At 46.9% G+C, this 22,217-nt stretch overlaps 1 protein-coding gene across 4 annotated transcripts in view; it reads left to right on the top strand.

The window, feature by feature from the left end:
• The window catches only part of gli2a (GLI family zinc finger 2a), a 63,047-nt gene that overhangs the window by 26,450 nt on the left and 14,380 nt on the right, over positions 1–22,217 (top strand). Inside the window, exons 3-7 of one of the 4 annotated variants that reach the window (XM_044132013.1) lie at positions 6,637–6,739; positions 10,953–11,158; positions 11,781–11,960; positions 19,380–19,581; positions 19,793–19,970. In XM_044132013.1, coding sequence (XP_043987948.1) covers positions 6,637–6,739; positions 10,953–11,158; positions 11,781–11,960; positions 19,380–19,581; positions 19,793–19,970 — 869 coding nt within the window. Of the gene's footprint in view, positions 1–6,636; positions 6,740–6,983; positions 7,052–9,724; positions 9,748–10,952; positions 11,159–11,780; positions 11,961–19,379; positions 19,582–19,792; positions 19,971–22,217 lie in introns of those variants that run through there. The other 3 variants (XM_044132014.1, XM_044132017.1, XM_044132015.1) reach the window with 3 other exon arrangements.

Genomic DNA, 22,217 nt, shown 5'->3' with positions numbered 1-22,217 from the left:
CGGTGGTACCTCCCCACCCTCCATCCCCTCGTCCCTCGTGCCCCCCCTCCCCCCAACATTTTTTCAGTAATCGTCATAGAAACGTTTCCTTCCTGCAGCTTCAGACGTCAAAATGAACCAATAAATTTATGTAAAGTTGTTCAGATCCAGAAGGAATATTTGAAGACACGATTCTCTCTGTCCTGAAAATGGGAATATTTGTATTAAACGTGAAACATTAATATTATAAAACCTGAATGGAATATGACCACTAGCGCCGCAAAAACTCTTTGGAGAAAAAAATCAAAAATTAAGAAATAAAGCCTGACACTGGAGAAGCAACCAGCTTCCAGGAAAACTTATTGACGTTCCATTCCTGCAGTCAGGAAGTCCCTGCTGCCTCCTGGACGGGGGGAAGGCGTCCTGCTGAGACCAGGACGGTTCACAGGTCCTGGAGAACCTTCTGCCTTCATTAACATGAAGCAGAAATGAACCATATTACATCAGAACTGGTCCACTAAGCGGTTCTGTAGGTCAAAGGTCCTAAGATGTTCTGGACGATGAAGAGTTATGGAATGTTCCAGGGATGGCCCGGCTGCAGGTCCAAACCCAATCGGCCCGTTTTAACGGAGACCCGATCTTAGTTCCTACAAGTTTCTGCATTTATCTATTGCTGCAGCGTTTCGCTGCCTGCTGTGTAAACATTAGCATGCTAACCGCTCACGTTAGCTCAGATTTCCCATGAGCCACTGTGAGTCTTTTAAACCAATTATTGACATAAAATATTGACCAACCCATCTTCCTGCTTTCAGGGTCAAACTCGCCGTTAGCAACGTTAGCAACATTAGCAACGTTAGCATCCTAAATCATTTTTCCAGTTCAGGTCCTGCAGCGCGTTGTTAGCATCGAAGAGCTACAGAGGGAGAAGGGTGTCTGCTTCGCGCGTGTGCGCGTGTGTGTGTGCGTGTGTTGCTTGTCTGGTGATTTCCCTGCGCTCTTTGCTGCTCCTGTGAATTCTTGGCTGGGCTTCAAAGCAAAGCGGGTCATCCCCGACCCGGCAGCTGCAGGTACAGACAGGTCTGCTGCAGAGCCGGAACCGACCCGATCCGACCCAAACATCAACCATGGAGGGAAGCAGTTTCCTTATTAAGCTCTGCTGCAATTATTATTATTATGATTATTATTATTATTAGGGATGACCAGCTCAAGACTTTCAGCATACTTGGCCTATTCCAAGTACTGAAAGCGAGTAGTTAGTAACCGGCTCTCCTCTGCAGGCCGACCGTCCATCTGTGTTAACAAATTATTAACGCTGCTGCAGACATTTAAAACAAATTCAAAATAATAATTCTGAATATGCAACTAAAATATTTCAATTCAAATCCAGCCAGTAAGATTTAATAAACATGGAGGGAGATCTGGCCCCGCCCACCAGGAACCCTTACCGGGTCAGAGCATCGGGTCGGTACCATCTTCATGATACGGATTATTATTAAAAATCTAAACTTTTTGGTTTGTTTGTGAAAATCAGTGAAATCTGAGCGAGTCCAAATGGAGCTGATCAGAACCCGATGGAACCGGGTCAAACAGAACTCACTTACCGGGTTCTTTATTTGACAGAGGAAAATTGTTATAAATGTGGTAAAAACCAAATATTAATGAGGTCATAAACATTACAGACGTTATTGAAATGTAATCATTTAATTTGATCAAAAGGTTCAGAAATAAAAACTTTAGAATTTAATGAAATTCTGCTGATTTGATTTATTTTCATATTTTCTTCCTGATTTCTGGATGAGTTCAAAGTTGAGCTGGTGAAGCAAAAACCAGAACCCGCAGTGGGTCGGAACCAGAACCGGCTGGCTTCATGCTGCTGTGGGTCTATGTGATTTTTCCCATGGATTCCCAGGATTTCCAGGATTTCCAGGATTCTCTCCACTTGTTGACGTTTCCTCTCAGTTAAACTGTAATTTTCTTCTGCAGGTTTTAATGTTTCGTTTCTGGAGGAAAACCTGTAATTATGGACCGGGGCGGTTCTGGACTGCTTCACGCAGTCGGGTTTGGTTCTGCTCAACCTGTAGCTCAAAACTCAAAACATCTTTTTTGGATTTCTGGTCCGGTCCGGTCCAGTTGGGTATTTTTTAGCTCTTTCAGCTCCGTTGTCCAGAAGTTCTTATTGTTTACAAATCCTCGGTTCTGCTGCAGTGGTCGCTGTGGGTTCTGCTGCTCGTTTCTAGTTCAGGCTGCTGGTTTGGGCCGATAGTTGGTGTCTTGTGATCCAGATCAGCAGCAGTGACCCGGTTTCCTCAGAGGAAGCCGTTAACAGCAACAGGTGGAGGGGGGGCCGTCTGGGCCAGTGAAGGTCATCCAGGTTCATGAGGCGGCAGAAGAACTGCAGGTCCAAACCCGGTGTGACGGTGGACCGGGTCGGTGGGCCGATCCAGGACCTGATGGCAGTTATTTGTTTTCTTTTGACTTCTGAAGGGCTGCTGACCCTGACCCCTGACCCCTGACCCTAAAGCCTGACCCCTCATCCTGCTGCTGGAACTCAAAGCAGAAAAGATCTGCGAGACAGGAAGCAGTTTGACCGGGAGGAAATGTCAGAGGCCGAGGATCGGCGTTGGAGGCGGAGCTTAGTGACACCGGCAGCGCAGCAGCAGCAGCACCAAGCCGCTCACTGGGCCGAGCCAGCTGATGGCCTGCGGGGGGCGCTGCAGCGGACCAGCAGGCTGATCACAGACATCAACAGAATCATGATTCAAAATGTCAAATAAAAAACTGACAAGGTTAAAAACACAACAACGAAGAAATCCATCTGCATAAAATCATTTCATCTTGCAGTAAAACATCTTCTGTGTTTGCAGCCTGTCTGGTTCCCAGTGGGAGCCTTCCCAGTTTAACCATTAAGGAACCAACAATGCAGCTGCAGCACCAATGCGTTAAAAGCACAGATTCTCCATAAACTCAGCACCCATCTATCTTCTGAACAGCTGATCCTCCGTTGGGTCTGGTGGATCCGCTCTTGACTCCAGATCTTGTTTCCTGCTGAACTGAGCCGTCTGTTGATCAACTGATGGTTCCGGTTCTGTGGGGAATCGCCAGGCGATAAATCAGGTGCTGCTGGGTCTGGCAGCTCATTGCTCTTCTTCATCAGAGGTCTGAAGGTTCCCACCACAACCAGACGATCCACTTCGGTCGTTTCACGGCTCTCATGTGACCAACAGAGACGTTTCCCCCGTCGGCAGCAAGACGCTTTGATTCAAGTTTGATTTAAGCTTCTTTTGTAGTTTTGTTGTTGTTTGTAAGAGACCTGGGAGAGAGTTGCTGCTGTTGTTGCTGCTGCTGTTGTTGCTGTTGCTGTTGTTGCTGTTGCTGTTGCTGTTGCTGTTGTTGCTGTTGATGCTGCTTCTTCCCTGAGCACCAATTAGCTTCTGCTCAGGTGAGAAATAAGAGGAGCAGCAGCTCCTTGATGGATGAGGCTCACAGGGAGGAACCGGCCGGGTCGGGTCCGCAAACAGGCCGGGACAGGAACCGGAGCAGGAAGCAATCAGGGCGCCATGGTAACCACATGTAAACACAGGCCTGAGGCCCACATGGAGAGATTTGAATCATGGACCCTCATCACGGAAAAATCCTTCCGCCTGAATCAGAAAACAGCCAAATATTCTTCAGCATTAATGATCCATAAAGCATCAGAACCAGAACCACAAGACTGGGCTCTAAGCTCAGAACAGAACAGAATACTGTAGAGTACAATATACTATAGTATTCTGGTTCTGATAGACGGACCAGTCCATGGTCCAGATCCGGTTTGAGGTTCTGGTTTTAGTTCCTGGAGAATTTGATCTCTTCCCAGAGATCTGATGTTCTGGCCCGAACCCGGTACTGTTTACTCTCCCTGGAGGTTCTGTGTGGATCCGTCCAGAGCCACAGACCCTCTGGGTTTCATGAGGTTCTGGAGAACCGGCACCGCTAACTCAGAGTTTCAGTCGTTTCTCCTCTGAGCTGTGTGTGTGTGTGTGTGTGTGGATGTTGGCGCGGCGCTGTGTCGTTAGGAACCGAGCCAACTCTTCCTGCTGGAATTTCCTGTCTGAGCGCCCCTCCCCCGCCTGTTGGCCTCTTTGTTTGGCCCCTGGCCCCTCAAAGCTCCACAGAGACGATTCGTCCTGGAGGACGGAGGACAGACAGCAGATGGACAGACGGATGTTTCTGTGTTATTAGCATCCAGAGCTGAAATGATTCACTTCAGTTCATTTAGTTCACTTTTACTCTGATTCAGTGAAATCACATTTCAACATTTTATTCATTTAAAAAAAAATTTATTATTGGTCATTCATATAAAATCCCAATAAAATGTATTTTTCAGTGGATGAAATGTGACAAAATATGGAAAAGTTCCAGAAGGAATAAAATTGTAAATATTATTTCAGTCTGTCGTTAAATTAAATGTTAAATATTAAAACTCCCCGTGACGTTTATCTGTGGTTATTAGTATCTTTCACATTTCATTTCTAGTTAAACATGCTGTCCTCTTCTCAATCAGATCAAATAATCACTCTGAATAAATTTGAGTGAATGTACAAACATTGACTGAAATAAACTATTATAATTTTAGGAAATAATTCGACTTTATTGCCGCTTAATTATTTTTATTCCAGTTTCATGTTTTTGATCATGAATCTAATTTATTTTTAAAATATTTTATTCTGATATCAGAACAACTAAAGTCCATTTCCAGAAAAATTCCTGGTTTGTGTCAGAAAGGGAGGAATCGATGAGCGTCAGTGTTTCCTCCGGAAGCAGCCGTGTGTCTGTCCTCAGACGTCGACGGTCCTCCGTGTCTCGGCTCAGAGGGCCGTAAATCAAACCCGCGTCTCTGAGGCTGCAGAACAAAGCAGCTGTCTGGGTGATAGACGGTCCTGCTGAGTCCTCCTCACCCCGCGTCCACCGGGAGGAGCCGAGCCTCCAGAGCGCCGCTTTCTAACACGCCTCACAGCCGGCAGGCAGCAGCCCGGCCCGGGTTCTGGTTCCGCCTCTGAAGCAAACACTCTGGATCACCGGGAGGCAGCCGACTCTGAGTCAGTCGCTTAAACAGCCGGGAAAGCTCCGGCGTAAAGCTCCGCCGGTGAAAGCAAATGTGTTGGGCCTCATCTCGACACTCTGCGATCGATGAAACCCGACATGCAGGACGCCATGGTGACCACGGCGCTCTCTAGGCCCGCTAAACCTTTCTGCACGTCTACATGTACAAATTACAAATGTATGAAAGTTATGGGTCTCCTGGCTCCACGCTGCTGGCTCATCATGCTAGCTCCGTAGGAAATGAATGGACAGGAGCAACATGGCCTCCCATGTGGCCGATACGTCCAGTTGGCTGGACGATGTTGGTTTTTGTCACTGGCTCTTCCTGTTGCCAACCGGACGAGGCTGGAAGCGTCGACAGAAAACCTGTGGGGTTACAGCTGTGGGGCCATGAAGGAGCTCAAAGCCAAGAGCCACAAACAGAAACTTCACAACTTTTGCTTGATTGTAAAGCAGCAGGAATTTTTTCAGTGTTAAATTTCATTCATGGAGGCATTAAAAGGTCCTGAAAAGTCTTAAATAAGACTTGTTGAAACATGCAGAGTCTACAGAAGAACCCAATGCTACATCCAAACATGTTCTGGTTCCAGCTCAGCTTCCTGTTTTCCTCCATGCAACATCTGGGGACAGAAATTCACCTTCACTGGAACTTTGTAGGAGATCCTCAACCAGGACAAGACTTGATTAAAGAAGCAGATCTCATCCTGATCCGGAGATTTAACCCGAAGAGCGGTGGCAGCCAAAGGTTTGTGTGCCTGGAGGGAAACTCTCCTCTTCCTCACTCAGCTGTAATCCCACCAACATTCACAGAGAACAAGACGCTGCAGCGTCACCATGATTGCCTCAGTCACACAACAAAAGGCTCAATCAGGCTTAAAGCAGCAGAAATGTCTGGCTGGTGTAAAGACAACAGTCTGCTGCGCTGCAGGAGCCTGCAGCAGCAGGTTCTGCTCCACCGCCGCTGCGTCTTCTTGACTTTTGAGGCTCGTCTCCAACAGGACAAAGTCCCAAAACGTTTCTCCTTCTTTCAAAGTAAAGTTTTATCATCAGTTTGTGGCGTTCCTCCGACCGGACGCGCTCGTCTGTCTGGGTCAAAGTTCAGAGTTTGTATTCAGACTGCATGGTGAAACATGGTTAAGAAATGAAATTCATGTTTCATCTGCAGAGAGGTAAAATCTGAGAACAGATGACCTTTAACCCCAGCTCTGGATTGTGTTTTTCTCTGTGGAACACGAGGCGGATCGCTGCTGGAATGAGGGATAATTAATGAGGATCCGCTGCGTTGTTCTGACGGGCCTCGCCCGCGGCCTTCAGACGGTTTATGGCGGGAAGCGCTGCACTCTGCAGACTTTGTTTGAGCCATAAAAACTTGGCAGCGTTGAAGCTGCTTTGGTCTCGCTGGATGAGGGAGTCATTAATGGGTCGCTGTTTCTCGGGGCGACAGAATAAAAGCTGGAATTAAGTGCAGAGTTACGGGAACAGTAAAAGGTTCTGCTGGGCCCACATTAATAAGAAACTGGATCTTAGCTCAAGTATTTCCTGTCAGCACCCTGATGTGTGTTTTTATCGTTACAGGTGCTCACCACCTCTTCCCGTTCCACAGCCCCGTCCCCATCGACACCAGGCACCATGAGGGCCGGTACCATTACGAGCCACACCCGCTCCACGCCATGCACAGGTAGGTAACCGGACCCAGCTGGGTTCCCTCTCCTTGGGTACAGGAAGTGCTGATTCACTGGTTGCTATGGTGACTCCTGCATTTTCCTGTTCATCATAGATTCAAACGGTCCCTGTAAGGAAGTTCTGTTGGTGGACCCACAGAACCGATGCAGGAGAACTGGTCTGTTGAACAGAACCAATCAGAACCAAATCTACTGGAGGGTGGGTGTGTCTCTGCTCTCTGGACTGATTGGTCAGAAAACAGAAAGTCTTAAGCAATGGGAGAAAAAAAGACCTGTGATTGGATGGAGAAGCTGGTTCGATCCAGAAGGTACTGAATGTTTTACCGGGTCAGAACCGTCATCTCTCAATCTGAGCATTCTGGAAGAAATCTAGAAAAATCCAACTTTACCTTAAATTAGGTAGTTTCTCTTTGCTCCTTTAGTTTCTCTCTGTATTTTCCAACCTTATTGGGATTTATTTCAGAGTAGCCTCATGTGGAGGAGTCTTCTTTCACACAGCTGACCAACAGTGTGCAGCAAAGTCAGGGAGTCTCACTGAGCGCTTCCCACTGATCCAACTTCAAACCGTGGGAGTTCTCAGCTCATTAGGAGGCTGGAGGGAACCGAGGAACCCAGATCGATAGCAGCTCCACCAAGACCTGTAAATTCAGCAGCAGATCAGGCGACACATTGCAAACACTGCAGCTCTTCATCGCCAGCAGCACAGGAGGTGCTGTGGTTAATGCTGGAAGACTCCTGCTAATTCATCAGGATCTCAGCTTCAATAAGATGAGACGAGTTCTCTAACGGTTGACAGAGACGTCATGTGGCCCAGGGTCAGGAGTTCAGGAAGGGTTAGCAGAGCTATGATCTGGAGTTCTGGCTGTCACTGCAACGTTTCCTCTTCAGTCCACTTTGACTTGGAGCTTTTTCTCCCGCTGGTGGTCAGGCATGTTCAGCAAAAACCAGAAGCCTAGGAGAGTCGGAGTGTTTGAGCAGGTGATTAGCACCCAGGATCCAGCCTGCCGTTCCCAGAAACTCAGCGACAACACACCAGAATAAGGAACACGGATCCTCCAACCGTCCCCCATCCCAGACCTGGGCGTTGTGGGAAGCGGTCAGACAGCAGAAAGAGGCTCTGAAACGTTCAAATATGCTGAAGGTTTGTGTGTGGTGGAGCTGTGGTCTGCACCGCTCTGTACACAAACACATGTGGCCGTGTTCAGAAGCCGCGGCCCGGTGAATCCTCGCAGCCCCTCGGCAGGGACTGTGTTGACTACATCCAGTTTACAGATGAACTGTTCCTTTGTTGGTTTGGTTTGGAGTGGAGGAAGAAGGGAAGCGTACAGCGGACATGTTCTTCATCTCCAAGTCCTACTCATCGTCACGGCTCCCCTGACTGAGAGCCAGGAATGTGCTGCTGAAAACACAGAACCTTGGAGCCATCAATCAGGGAGTGGCATGTCACCAGTCAGCAGCCAGAGAGTTTCATGCTTTATCGCATGGACCCAACACCCTTTTCACAATCAAGACAAAAGCAAATGCTTGGCGACACAGAGAGCAGCTGGAAGGGTGTACGGACTGACCAAAGGTTTAACTAGATCACAGAATCAATAGAACTACCTGAAAAAGGTTCAGTGTCATTGTTTTTCAATAACTCTGTTGACAGTTGATAAAAATGTAAAGAATCCAGATGTACTTGAATGCAGCATTGCAGAAGCTGCTGGGGGACGGTGGTTTGGGTCGACAGGTCTGGTTATGGATCATCTCAGCTCATAGAACCTTCCAACAAGTCAGTTTCTCTCCATCATTACTCGGAACCAGGAGCTCCATCCATGGTTAGTTCTGGTTCTGGATGGAGCCAGGCCCGGACTCTGTTGCTCAACAAGCTGCACCGTGTCCCAGCAACTTTCCTCCCGGCAGTCAGAGCCACCAAACAATGGAACAATGCAGAGAACACAGAGCCAAACGGCAGCTAGATGTTTGAGAGCATCTCACTCCACCAACTCTGCCACCCACAGAGCTGGTGGGTGACGGAGGTCCAGTCGGTGCTAACTCTCGTCCGACTGCTCGTGTCAGGAAACATCTCGTCCCTCCTGGCTGCTCTGCTGCAGGGTTCATTGTCAAGGTCCCACCAAAGTCACAGAGAACAAGTGAAATCTGAGGTTTATTGAACCGTTGGCAGATGATGATCAATCAAAAGCACCAAGCTGCTCTTTTCTCCAGATCCTCCAGCTGATGATTCAACTCCAACCCTTTTCTTTATCCCCAGGCATCTCTTGGTTAACTTCTTGACAAATTTACCTCATCTTGTTTGCCATGGTTTAATTAACTTGTTTTTATATCTTAAAACATTTAAGCCTGAACATAGAAAACAATAATAGCTATTTTATTTCATTTTTGTTCCCTCAGAGGAAAACTGCAGCTTAAACCAGATATTTACAAACAGTTTGCTTAATTTATTTAGTCTGACATTAAATCAGTACAAGAGTTTTAGATCAGTTAGGATGAAATAAATTAATATTTAGTTACATTTGTGATGAATATTTAGGCTTTTCCTGATCATTTACATCAACAGACGTAACCTGCTACCTTATAATGGGATGCATCCAGATTCCTGTGTTTCAGTGTCTCACTGGGAGCCATGGTGAGCGATGACTTTCAGACACCTTGTAGAAGAAGCAGAGAAGCCGTCCCAGTGCCAGTTATCCCAGCAGATCACCCCAGCACTAATCTGAGACGGCAGTGCCAACCTCCATGGATGGCGAGCGAAGCCTGTTTTTGTGTATGGACCGTCTGTTTCTTCTCACGTCTCCCTGCCGCCCCAAACAGAGGGGTCTTTATGGCTGTTTGCAGTGGAAGACGGCAGAAAGTTGGCACTGGGACAAGACCAGCAGTCTGCAGGCGCTTACTGGAAATGGAGCGAGAGTTTGGGCCAGCCCTGCCAGCTCCCTGGCCCACTGTTCACCTGCAGCCAGCAGGACTTACAGAACAGCAACATTCAGAGCCTCGTTAACCGCAGAAGGTTTAGCTTCTTTCTTTGTTCTGAGTCACTTCTATGTTTCCTGTGTTTTACTGTTGAGTTTGAGTCTCAGTGACAGAAATTGGGTGGAAAACAGCAGAGCTGAACAAAACCAACATCTGGGCCAAGGATGCAAAGGCGACGGCTCAGAAAACGGGACTGCTAAGGAGAAAAGAAACGTGGAATGTTTTCACATTATCTGAACGTTAATGTTACTCATAGTGAGCTGTAGGTTGGACTCTGATCCGTTAGTCTGACAGCCTAGGAGAGGCCGGGGTCATGACCTCTCTGTGGGGTTATTCAACTTCCTGATACAGCAACTGGCTCAGATGTCTTGAAGGTCGAACAAAGACTGAAGCAGAAAGGGCTTCAGCAGATGAGCAGCATCATCACCGGTCAGGAGAACCGGTCTTTCTTTAAAAAGAAAGAAATCAGTTTCATCTTCAAATTTCAGAATTACTGCCAACACAATTTGGACAGAGGAATCAGGTGTTTGCAGTATGAAGGAATTGCTTGTCATGTCAAGATGTCCCTCCTCTAATGGTCACTCAGGTGTTTGGACCTCAGACTGAGAACATGATCAACATGAGACCAAGTTAAAAACCTCTTCATCTCCAGCTCAGGAATTACAAAACTCACCAGTCTTTGTTCTCTCAAACATCCATCAATTAGCTGCCAGAAACAACAACGTTACTGCGCCGCCTGATCCACCAGGCGGACAAATCCAGATACAGGTTCCACCCTGCAGCAGACTGGACCCTAGCTGCTCCGGGTTCTGGACCCTAGCTGCTCCGGGTTCTGGACGCCAGCTGCTCCGGGTTCTGGACCCTAGCTGCTCCGGGTTCTGGACGCCAGCTGCTCCGGGTTCTGGACCCTAGCTGCTCCGGGTTCTGGACCCTAGCTGCTCCGGGTTCTGGACCCTAGCTGCTCCGGGTTCTGGACCCTAGCTGCTCCGGGTTCTGTCTGGTCCTGCAGCCTGGTGGGAAACCGATGTAATCTCCCTCCTGGGTCTCTTGTAGCCTCTCAATGAAAGCTATCAGTTCAGGCTTTAATAGAAGAAGGTGAACACGGAGAGATTATTGTGTATTATATCTGTGGAGCCAAACTGACACTTAAACATTTTAGTTAAATAAAACACACCAAGTCTAGTTTTTAAACACACCAATGTGTGATTCTTCAGGCGTTTAACTCCTACCTCTTCTTTACAGCCCCCCAGGACTGACAGGAAGTCCAGTCATCACAGACATTTCTCTGATTCGACTCTCGCCACATGCCGCGGCCGGGACCGGCGAGTCCCCGTTCAGCCTGCCCCATCCGTACATCAGCCCTCACATGGACCAGTACCTCCGCTCAGTCCATGGCAGTCCCACCCTGTCCATGATCTCAGCGGCACGAGGACTGAGCCCAGCTGAAGGTACAACTTTAAATCACTGCAGCACAGAGTTAACTAGTCTGAATTGTTTAGTTCTGGGTCACGATCTTTGGGTTGATGGGTCTCTGATGACCTCAGGGGTCAGGTGCTGACCTGGTGACCTACCTAGCAGGAACCTACAGTTGAGTCTTGTGAGACAGAGAGAGAATCGGGTCCAGTTTATTGTAGGGCTAGAACATGAAGTCGTTCCATAAGAACCTAAATATAAAAACTAGGAGGCCTTGTCTCACCTCATCCAGTCCAACTGAAACATCACCCAGGTTCTCCATTGAACTGATTCTGATGGATGCAGACTGGGTGCAGTAGAAGCTTGTGGTATCCAGTCCAGGTACCCCCCCCCAAATGCCTCTGGGGTCTCTTCCATCTCATCGGAAGTGGGGGTGGGTCCGACCCATGAGCCGTCAGCTAAAGCTCTGGTTCTGATCGTTTCTGACGTCTTAAACGCAGTCTTACTGTGTACAGGTTGGAGCACATTTTATGTCAATATTGCTGTTGCTCCGGTACAAGAAGAGCACCTGCACTCTGGAAATGACCTCATTTGGTCTGTCCTAGAGGAAGCCCCCCCCCCCAATCGCTCTGATTCTCCTCCCTTCTGTTCCCCCAGTGACCCACGAGCATCTGAAGGACCGGGCCCTGTTCAGCTTCCCCCCTCCACCGCCAGGGGCCAACCCCTCGGAGTACTACCACCTGATGGCCAGCGCCAGCCAGAGAAGTCCCTATGGCGACCTGCTGATCCAGAACGGCGCAGCGGTTCATCTGCCGGATTACATCGGCCCTGTGGACGGTGAGGAGAAGCAGCTAGCATCCAACTAAAGCCCAAACAATGATCGGCCATCATGCCGTCCCTTTCTCCTTCCTCTAGAAGCATTTGCTGGAACGCTTCCCACCATTGTGGGCATGGTCATTGTAGGGGCGTGACCATCTGGGCGTGGTCATAGTGAGGGCATGGTCATTGTACAGTGTGGCCACAGTGAGCGCCAGAAGTGTGTAAAACATTGAAATTGTGCTTTTGTTCTGTTTGAAGACAAAGATCCTGAAAACCTAGAGAAGAACTCTTGAGATCACTCTTCATCTCGTTCACCATTCTGTCCGTCCATCTGTTGTGCCAGTAGGCATTTAGCTTTGAATAACTATAAATAATTCCTTATGGCAATCTTTAATACAATCAGTAATTGAGATCAAAATTACCATGTCAGGGCATCACTCAGATATCAAGAAAACAGCCAAACAGTTGAGTCAGAAAGCCCTGCATCATTAGGCACCAGCCACTGTGGATGGAGTTTTTATTGACCAAGCAAGCTTTCAGTTCACTGCGTCTGTCAGGAACCAGAGGTTAGCTTCCGTGGCTAACAACTACGTCTGCTAACATGATGTTCTCAGCTCTGGAACAGGCTGGTGGGTAGGGCTAGGGCATTATCAGCATGTCAACAGCAATCTTAAAGAACCTGAAACCTCAAGGTTCCTTCTGCAGAATTCTGAGTAAAATGAGGATCAAGGTTAATTTCTTTGGCCGATCAATACAATAGAGTCAACTGATTTTTACATCCAATGGAGCGGCCTTCCACCGCCAGCAAAGGAAGGTTTCAGGTCATGTGCCTTGTCCTCTCCAGCACCACAGAAAGAGAACATTTTGGTCCTAGTTGTGGGTTTTTAAGGTCCTCTTGACATCCCAGTTTCCTCCCTAAACTCCTCCTCTTCCTGCTGTTGGAACCAAAGTGGGTCAAAATCTAGCATATTGCTGAATCAATGAAAACGCCAGCCTCCTGTAGACAAGTGGAGATCCAACACGTCTGTCCATCCATCTTCAAAGCTATGATGCCACTAAGTAGTACAGTCCTGGTTTAAAGAGACCAGGAACTCTTGTAATGCAAGTCTGGAATCCTGACAAGAAGAATGTGTAAGAACCCTGTAAAAGGGAGAAGTATTTACACAGCAGCCTACAGAGACCAGCCTGTTCTTTCATGCAGGTTAGAACGTGAACTCCTTCGGCAGAGCTGGAGTTGGATTTCAGCAGCAAACAGCTTCCAAAAAGCTCTCTCAGTTCAGTACAGTCAGTCTTCCTGGTGCTCCATCCTCCAATCGCCTGCTCCTCCAGGAGTCTTTGATTCCAGCCAGTCACCCAACAACCAGCCGCTGCAGGTTCATAATCTCTGCAGCCATCTTGACAGGACACCGAGTAATAAAATGGGATATTGGATTACTGGGCCATTAATCTTAGAAATGTGGCCCATCACAGAAGTAAACAAGAGGAGCTGAAAGTGTCCAACCACCTCAGCAACCTCTGCTGGCCATGCTTGTTTGAGACGCAGTTAGCCGGCGTAGCCACAACCTCGGTCACCCTGATGAGCCGCCGCTCGGCAGCATCAACGCTGGCAGCCTCTAGCCCCGGATCTTTGTGAGTGATGTGGTCAGGAGCGGACCGCTCTGCCAGTCTGAGGCTCTTCCACTCACAGAGACCATATTGACCGAGGCAGCAGCTAATGGTGGTTGCGGGCCGCCTCAGATTTAATCAAAGAGCTTATTTAGACTGAGAGCTGGGCCTCAGCAGTGGTGAAGGTGGCAAATAGAACCTGCATCCAATCCTTTCTGTTTACTTTGGATGGAGCCACAGATAAATATCTTATTAAAAAATCAATTGAAGCATTAATATTCAGTAGACCCACCACATGGCCTGAAAGCCCTCAGTGAACTCATGGTACAACTGGACAGAAGGCCATCAGGACCGTTGGGGGAAGGTTTTCTCAATCTGTGACCCAACTGGAAATCAGCTGACCCAGAGAAACTCCAGCAGGTTTCTCTGGAGTACGCCTGGGACCAGACAGTTTCTAAACATAAGAGGCTATGACCCAGGACCCATACCTGGTTTTCTCCAGGTATTCCAACTTTGTCCCACAGCCCAAAACCGTCCATCAGCAGTTTGATCATCAGACACACATTCATGTATAAAACAAAAGTTTCATGAACATAAATATATGTAATCTTTTGACCTGCCATCAGAATGTGCCTCATAATTTTTTTCAGTCATTGATCAAAACTACAAAGCACTGAAATCTGACTCTATTCAGTGTTTTTAACTCAAGGAGCAAAAATGGCTTCTGGGAAAATATTCTGTGGACTGAAGAGATAAAAGTTTGGCTGATCTGGAGTAGAACTACCAATGTTTCAACCAAAACACCAGGCTGCTTCTGGATCTGGACAACAGGTTACAGTTGATGATGGGACCAAGGAGAAGGTCACGACCTCCACCTCTGAATGACCAACAGACAAACGTTTGAAATGGCTTAGTCAAAGTCTCGACCTCAGTCTGACTGAGATGGTCCTAAAGATGAGCAGCTGTCACTGGAGAGTCCGCTTTTAGGGTGTGATTACTTTTCCATACAGCTCCAGCTTGATTAGATTCATGACTTCAGTGAATGAAATCATAAACTGCCGTTTGTTTTCACTCAGGTTATCTGTGTGTGATATTAGCATTCAACACTGGCATCAACAGAGCAACGCTGGGGGTTGCTAATACTTTTCACAGCACTGCAGGTTATGCTCCTTTAAAGAGGGCGATTTGAAGCTGGAGTATTTTTCAAACATGATTAGCCTAGCAGTGTTGAGTGAGAGCAGAAAGTTCACTTTGGGAGGCAATCAGAGGACAAGCGGGTCGCTATGTCAGGGATTGGGGGGACGGTACGTGACGGGGGAGAGGCCGGGTGGCGAGAGGAGAAACTGCCACGACAAAAGCAGCAGCCAAAGAAAATGTCTGCAGAGAAAGAGGTTTATGTGCAGCTGCAGGCGAGGCAGAGCGAGAACGACCCGGGTTCTGATGTGGTGCCGGAGGCTCAGCGGGGGGCGAGGCGTCCCCTCGGACTGCAAACACAAACACTTAGCTAAATGTTAGTTCACGAGCGCCTTGCTGGAAGTGTGAGAATAAACATGCTGGCGCTGGGCGCCACGCTCCACTGAGGGCTCGCCGACGATTCATAAAACTCCCAGAGTTGGGATTGAAACAGAGGCTGACAGGGAGGAGCACCATGGACAGGCCTGAGGCAACAGCACTGGCACCAAGTCAGCCGCTGGAGCTACTGGTGGGTGTAGCCGAGGTGGCAGCACTGCTAACACTGCTGAGGAGACAAACCTGTTTACTGATCAATAATCACATGCTGTCATTAATGACATTCAACACTCTACAGGTTGGTTTCTCTAAACCAAATTGGCAACAGCAGCCCAAGTACAGCAGAGCAACAATCCAGAAAATGACCAGAAGGATAATCATATCTATTTCTGCATGAAGCCAGAGTTCAGATTCATGAGCTTAACATCAAGGCACTGAAAGCGGACAGCAGCATCCACCCATTCTCCAACCCTAACCCTCTCAGGGTCATGGGGGGCGGAGCCCGTCTCCAGAGATCGAGAGGGGTCGCCTGGCCAGGTCACCAGTCCGTCGCAGGGTAACACAAACAGGAATCCAGAAACCAATCAACCTGCCGTGTTTTCAGACTGTGGGAAGAAGCCAGAGAACCGGGGAGCGCCACGCATGACCAGGGACAAACTGGGATTTCAACCTCACACCTTCTTGCTGCAAGGCAACAGTTTCACCAACTGCAGCCCAGACAACGAGATATTTCTGAGTTTATTACATAATAAAACACTCTGATCATCACATAATTTTTACACACAGAAATAGGAAATACAACTTAATCTACATACCCAACTTGTCATAAAACGGTGTGAGGTGGTGAAGGCAGCATGCGGGAGACCCAGCATGTGAAGAAATAAATGTTTTTAATGAAGAATGTCCAAACAATACTCAGTTCACCAAATCCAAAAGCTGGGCAGCACGGCTGAGCGGACGCCTGGGCTCGACGCCGGTAGCCACCGGTAGTGATGGATCATCTGAAGCCAGGCTTCATGTACCCAGTAATAAGGGGGCGTGTCTCATGAAGCCAGGCTTCGATGCTTGTGTCATCTTGCTGAAAACCACGTGACCGGCAACAAACGAGGCCTCGCATTGCATGGGTCACGTGACTGCTTCATTTTGCGTGTCGGTTTTCAAAATAAAAGCGTGATGAGCCGCTGCTTGATCGCATCAGAGGAGTATTTGTCTTCATAAGTGGCCGAAATAAAAGGAACCTTTTATAGTTCATGTGTTTTAATGATTTTGACGATTGCACTTATAAAAATGTAATGTTTGTTACCAGTTTTCTTAATGGTTAATTATGGCATATTTTGTGACTTTATATTTATGTTTTTATTATGTAAAACATTTTGGCACTGCATTGTTACTGAAATGTGCTACACAAATAAACTTGATTGAAAAGGAGCCAGCAAGAAGAAAAAAAATCTGACATCAGGGAAAACTGGAGATGATAATTCACAAGATTCTTAAATAACAATAATTAAACCTTCATCTCCAAATTTCTCACCTTCTTAAAATTTCCTCTATTTCTTTGTTTTGCAAAAATATATCAGTCTTGCTCAGCAGAAACAGACTTAAAGCTGTTGGAAAAGTAAAATTCTGGCTGATGAGTAAAAATATAAGGGATCAGATCAGAGAGCCAATAGAAATCCAAGAAAAAGAGAATTTTTGAAGAATTTTAGATTTTCAGGAGGCAAATCAAAACTCAAGGAAAACTGTCTGCCCAACAAGCTGCACTCCAAGAACACTAAAACAAACGTCTATTGTCAAATCAGCCACTGACAGTCAACATATATCAGGATTATCTACAAATTATTTTAATAACTAAAAAAGATTAGTTAAATAGGATTTAATTGACTCTTCCGTTACTAAACATGAGTTTGACAAAAACTTTGTGACAATGTTGCATTTACTAATTGTTTTTAAATATGTCTGTCTGAGTAACAAGGCTGTTGCAGTTTAAACAGCAGGTGTCACTAGTGAGAAATGAATGAAGCATCAAGTGATGAACCTTTGGGTGAAGCAATGGGCCGGGAAGCTTCATTGCTTCATGAGGCTTCATTTGGCCATCACTAGCAACTGGTACACGAAGGATGGGAAGAGAAACTGGGCACATGGACGACAGAACAGGATGCCAAGTGAGATGAGGACCCAACACAGACACACAGGTGACACTAAATACACAGGAGGTAATCAGGGAACGAGACACACCTGGGAACTAATCAAGGGGAGACAGGACAACACGGAGACTCAGACACACAGAAAAACACGGAACATGACACAACTTTCACCAAACACGACTTCAGTAGCAGATTTTTTTAGTTGTGTACGAACTGTAATGTCACTTGAGCCTTATTTATGGATTTAAATTAAACATTTAATAGACAACTTGTGTACCAAAAAAAGAACAACAATTTTTGAAGGGCGCATTTATTTGTCCAGAGGAAGAAGGGCTGGCTCTCCAGCACCACCTAGTGTCCATCTGTAACACAGGCATCCTGATGGAGCCAGAACTTCAGCTGAGCCTGGTAGCTAGTTAGAAGCTAACGCCACTTGGCCTGTGTGATGAAATGTGTTGCGTCCCGGTCCAGACTCTGTCCACATGTGGAGTTGGTGCACCGCTCTCCCATTGCTGCCCCCTGCAGGCTGGTGGTTACCAGCAGAAACTGGTGCAGAGCTCAAAGCTGGAGTCTTAGACTAACAGTTGCCACAGCCGCTCTGTGAGCCGCCATGACGACACCGGAGCACAAACCTCAAATTAACGTTCCTCCTGAATCTGCAGCACATGCTTGAAATAATCCTGAACACATAACTCCCCTCTGCGGTGCTTTCTAAATATTTCCCTCTCTTTCTGCATCGCTGTGTAATTATGTCTCTCTATATAAATCCAGATCCCACAATTACAACCAGCCTCGACTCGGCCCGCATAGCAACCCGCTGCCGGGCACCCACTCACACTTCCAGACACGCATGCCGCTGCACCGCCTCGGCCTGCGCAACATCTGTTTTCTCACTCAGAGCCGGAACATGCTCACCCTCTCAATTATACCCTCCACCTACAAACACCTCCCTCTTCAGGGGGTGCAGGGCATCTGGGGAGACTTAGGCCAGATTAACCTCAGTTTACAGAGGAATGACTGTTGGACGTTTCAGTGCTGGATCTCGGTGATGTGAGGGTGGTGAAGATGGAGGTGTAACACAGCACTGGACACCACGCCATGAGGTCAAAGCCTCATGTATTAATGCAAATATGGTAAAGCTGCTGGCCTTACTGCAGAAAGGGTCCCGGCTGTCTGCATGGCGCAGAGAGGCGACTTGTTGAGTCAAACGTTCCTGAGAAGGCCTCCTTGTTTCCAGCGGCGTTCCTTTCACTCCTCGTCTCGGGGCCACTAGACGCCCCGGGGGCCCTTTAATCGAGGCCACATGTCCACAGTTTACGACTCAGCACCTCCAAGCGCTGCAGCTTTACGGCTGCCGCTGCCTGAATCCATTGATCTGAGGAGCTGTGAACTCCTCCATCTAGGGCTGCAGTATCGGCACCATGCTGCCAGCGCTGCAGCTGAAGCCAGGAGGGTGAGCTGCGATGGGCCCATAAATGGCTTCCTGCCTCTCACACCTCTGATCATGTCCTGGTTAAACACAAAGCACCCTGCGGCACCTGCTGGCTCCAATCTGGGCCTTTCTCAGGAACCCTGCAGCTAAATGTTTCAATCATCAATAAAAAGAATGGATGGTTTGCTCGTTGAGCAAAATGAACAAAGAGGTGGAGCCTGGAGTTTTTCTGGATGGCCCTGAACTCCACCTTTGTTCTAATACTATTCTCAAATCAATTAGATGGAATTGCCTCCATTTAACTTGAGATGCTATCACAGTAATGACTGAGAACCGTTCATTATTTATTAGAGTCTGCGCATGCTGAGCAGCACAGATGAGGAGATAGACTGGAGCAGAACCAAACCTCCATCTCTAGGCTGGTTCTGGTCCAAGGCTTTGGTCCAAGGTTCTGCTCTGGTTCTTTATTCAAGGTTTTATCAAGACTGGAAACATCTGAAATGTAACCATTTCCTTCACCTGGATAGGTTGAAGGAACTTTCAAAGAAAAGGAAAACAGATCAATATTCTGTTCATCGGTTCATTCATAGATATTTCTGCTACAAATTCAAGGTAATTTTTGTATTTCACCTAAGTGAGGGAAGAAGCCTTGAAATTTGTTTGGAAAAGTCAGGAATTCTGTCATGAGAAGCCTGATGAGGGAAACCTCCAGCTAAATCCTGATCTTGAAGTTGTCTCTGTCTCCAGTGTCCCGTTTCTCCAGCCCAAGGTTGACGCCTCGGCTCAACAGGAAGAGGGCGCTATCCGTCTCCCCGCTGTCTGACGCCAGCATTGACCTGCAGACCATGATCCGCACGTCGCCCAACTCCTTGGTGGCCTACATCAACAACTCGCGCTCCAGCTCAGCAGCCAGCAGCTCCTATGGACACCTGTCGGTGGGAGGACTCAGGTGCGGATGTTAGCCAGCTCTGCACAGCGCTAGGCATGTTAGCAGTCTGACGGTTCACGGCTCTTTCCCCTTAGTTGGAGTTGTGTTGGTTAGCAGGACACTAGAGTTCCTGAAGGTCTTTCAGAGGCTCAGCTTGTTTTCTGGAGCAATGGGTTCTGTGTGAAGTCTCCAGGCCTTCATTCTGAATCTTCTGCTCTGTATCCTCCTGCAGCCCGACCTTCAGCTTCCCCCACTCCCTCAACCCTGTGGCCTACCAGCAGCTGTTGTCCCAGCAGAGACCTCTCAATGCCTTCGGTCACACGGCCCCCCTCCTGCAGCCACCACCACCCTCTTTCCCAGCCCGCCAGCACTCCAACGCTGCGTCCTCCATGTCTGCAGAGGTGAACCAGGTAGGACCACCATGACAAGCCTTCTGAACTCGCTTCACTTACAGACCAGCTTCACCTGCTCACCAGTGATTCTCACGTTGTGGGGTGAGGGCCCTAGAAGACTCTAGTGTCATGATGGTAAGTGGGGATAGTTTCACCAATTTCAGACCCCAACTCATTTCCATGGCAACAGCATGAGGTGGGATTATGAAAAAAACATTGGCTCCAGTTGCTGCCATAAGAGGGCAGAGTTTATTGATTTTGATAACATGTAAACATGGCACCATTTCAGATGGAGGGCAGGAAGTTCTTGTTAATGAAGGCAACTGTTGGTGAGACTCTAAATTGTAGAGCTTGAAATCAGTCTTTTTTTGTTTGTTTGTTTGTTTGTCTTGTTTGATTAAAGGTTACATTGGCCCAAGTGGTCTTTACTTTAAAATGGTCAGACAGGAAAGTGGGTAATGAGACAGGGCATGTGACAAAGGTCACCAGGCCAGGTCTTGAACATCGAGGACTAAGGCCTGCATATGAGGGTTGTGCTTTACCCGTGCACCATCTCAGCACCCAGTTCCAATGCAAAGGTACACAAAACAAATGAACAAATATGCTGGATATAAAGAATGAAACAAATTCAAGATTTACCAACACTCGAAGATGTTGGTATCAGAAACTACCTGGTTCTTTAAGTATCCCACAATACCAAGCAGCAGACGAAAGCCTAGAGAAGTCTGGAGTTGTAGAACTTATTCTCAGTGGGTGGGTCCAGATCCTTGATACCAAAAAGTTCCATTCAAAATGTGGTTTGGTCTTTATTATGATGAGTGTCTTATACTCTTTTATAAGATATGATTCTATCAGCTAGCAATTGTGGCTATAATGTCAATGTAGCCCATGTGACTGCCATGACTGAATCCTATTCCCTTGATGTTCCAGGAACATCGCTGGCCGGTTTTCAGGGCTGCTGTCTACTGTGGCTCCATAGTCAAGCGAAAGAACCATGTCTTGGATAATCTAAGGGCAGAAGTGGGTTAGATGTAGAAATTGATTAAAATAGGCTAAGGTACATTTATGCCCAACTGCATGAAAATACCCATTTTTAAGCCCTCTTATTTCTTTGTTATGGTCCTGTTTATTCATTCATGCACTCCTGGCTAGCTCGCCACATAAAACACTATTTGGGTGCGCTTGGTAAACACAGCCGCAGAAACCAGGTTAGATAGCTAACCTGCTGTTAACAAAGCAGTTGCCTCCTAAACGCCCTGATGTTAAATTCACTTTATACAGTATTGTTCTGTGAGTTCTTCACATGCCACATTTACAAATGATGACATTTGGCCCTCGGTAATAATCTTTCCTGTTTCCTTGATTAGAAGAGTCAGAGCAACAGGGGAATTGTTTCAACCACCTGCCCCCCATCTGCACTCTGGAGGTTCAGCTACGTGAAGTCAGGTGAAACCAGCCTGTTGCTTTAGCCGAGATCCCTGACCTGAACAGGTGCTGCCAGGCCAAGTTATCATAGTGAACCAACAAAGAGTTCAAGTCAACTCTGATCTTTACCCGTTTGAGGCCTCTGATTGGTCTAAGTTTTATTCATGTTGGAGTTCTTTACTTTATTTTAATTAATCTTGTCTCTGCTGTAAAATAAAACCTACTTTAATGTTGGGTGACGGAGATAGGAAGGAAGGAGAAAAGGAAGAATGATAGATATCTGGGTAGAGTTACCTTCTCTATTGAGAGCAAACACAATCTTTGTTCAAGTACATTTTAATAGGACCCATATTTTCTCCACTATTACTGCGAATAACATGCTGATTTTGTTCAAATGTCTAAATAATTGTATTTTTATTATTTCTAAATGTGTCCTAATCTCAGTTAATCTGAATGAGACGCCAGGAATATAACATGGAATATAACACTGAACACAACAGGATATTAAGGGTTGATAATAATCGTAATAAAAATGACAAAATATTGAGTTTTATAAATCAGTTGGATTTCTTGCCACAAATGAACATGCTTGGTTTAAATGTTAATAATTAAAGGTTGATTGTTTAATGAGACAATAAAAGGTTTATTGTTCAGAGAACAAACTGCTCAGACTTTAGTTATTCGTCACTTTTCACAGATAAAAATCACAAAGTGCTTCACAATAAGATCAAACAGCAAAATAATTCAAATGAGCAAATGAAGGAATAAATGACTAAAAATGAATAAAGAGGTAACAGAAAGGTCGTGACCTCCAGCTGACGCCCTTCCTGGCGTCTCTGG

This window comes from Gambusia affinis, linkage group LG11 (assembly GCF_019740435.1).
Source record: "Gambusia affinis linkage group LG11, SWU_Gaff_1.0, whole genome shotgun sequence".
NCBI lineage: Eukaryota > Metazoa > Chordata > Actinopteri > Cyprinodontiformes > Poeciliidae > Gambusia > Gambusia affinis.
This window is presented reverse-complemented; position numbering and strand designations above follow the sequence as displayed.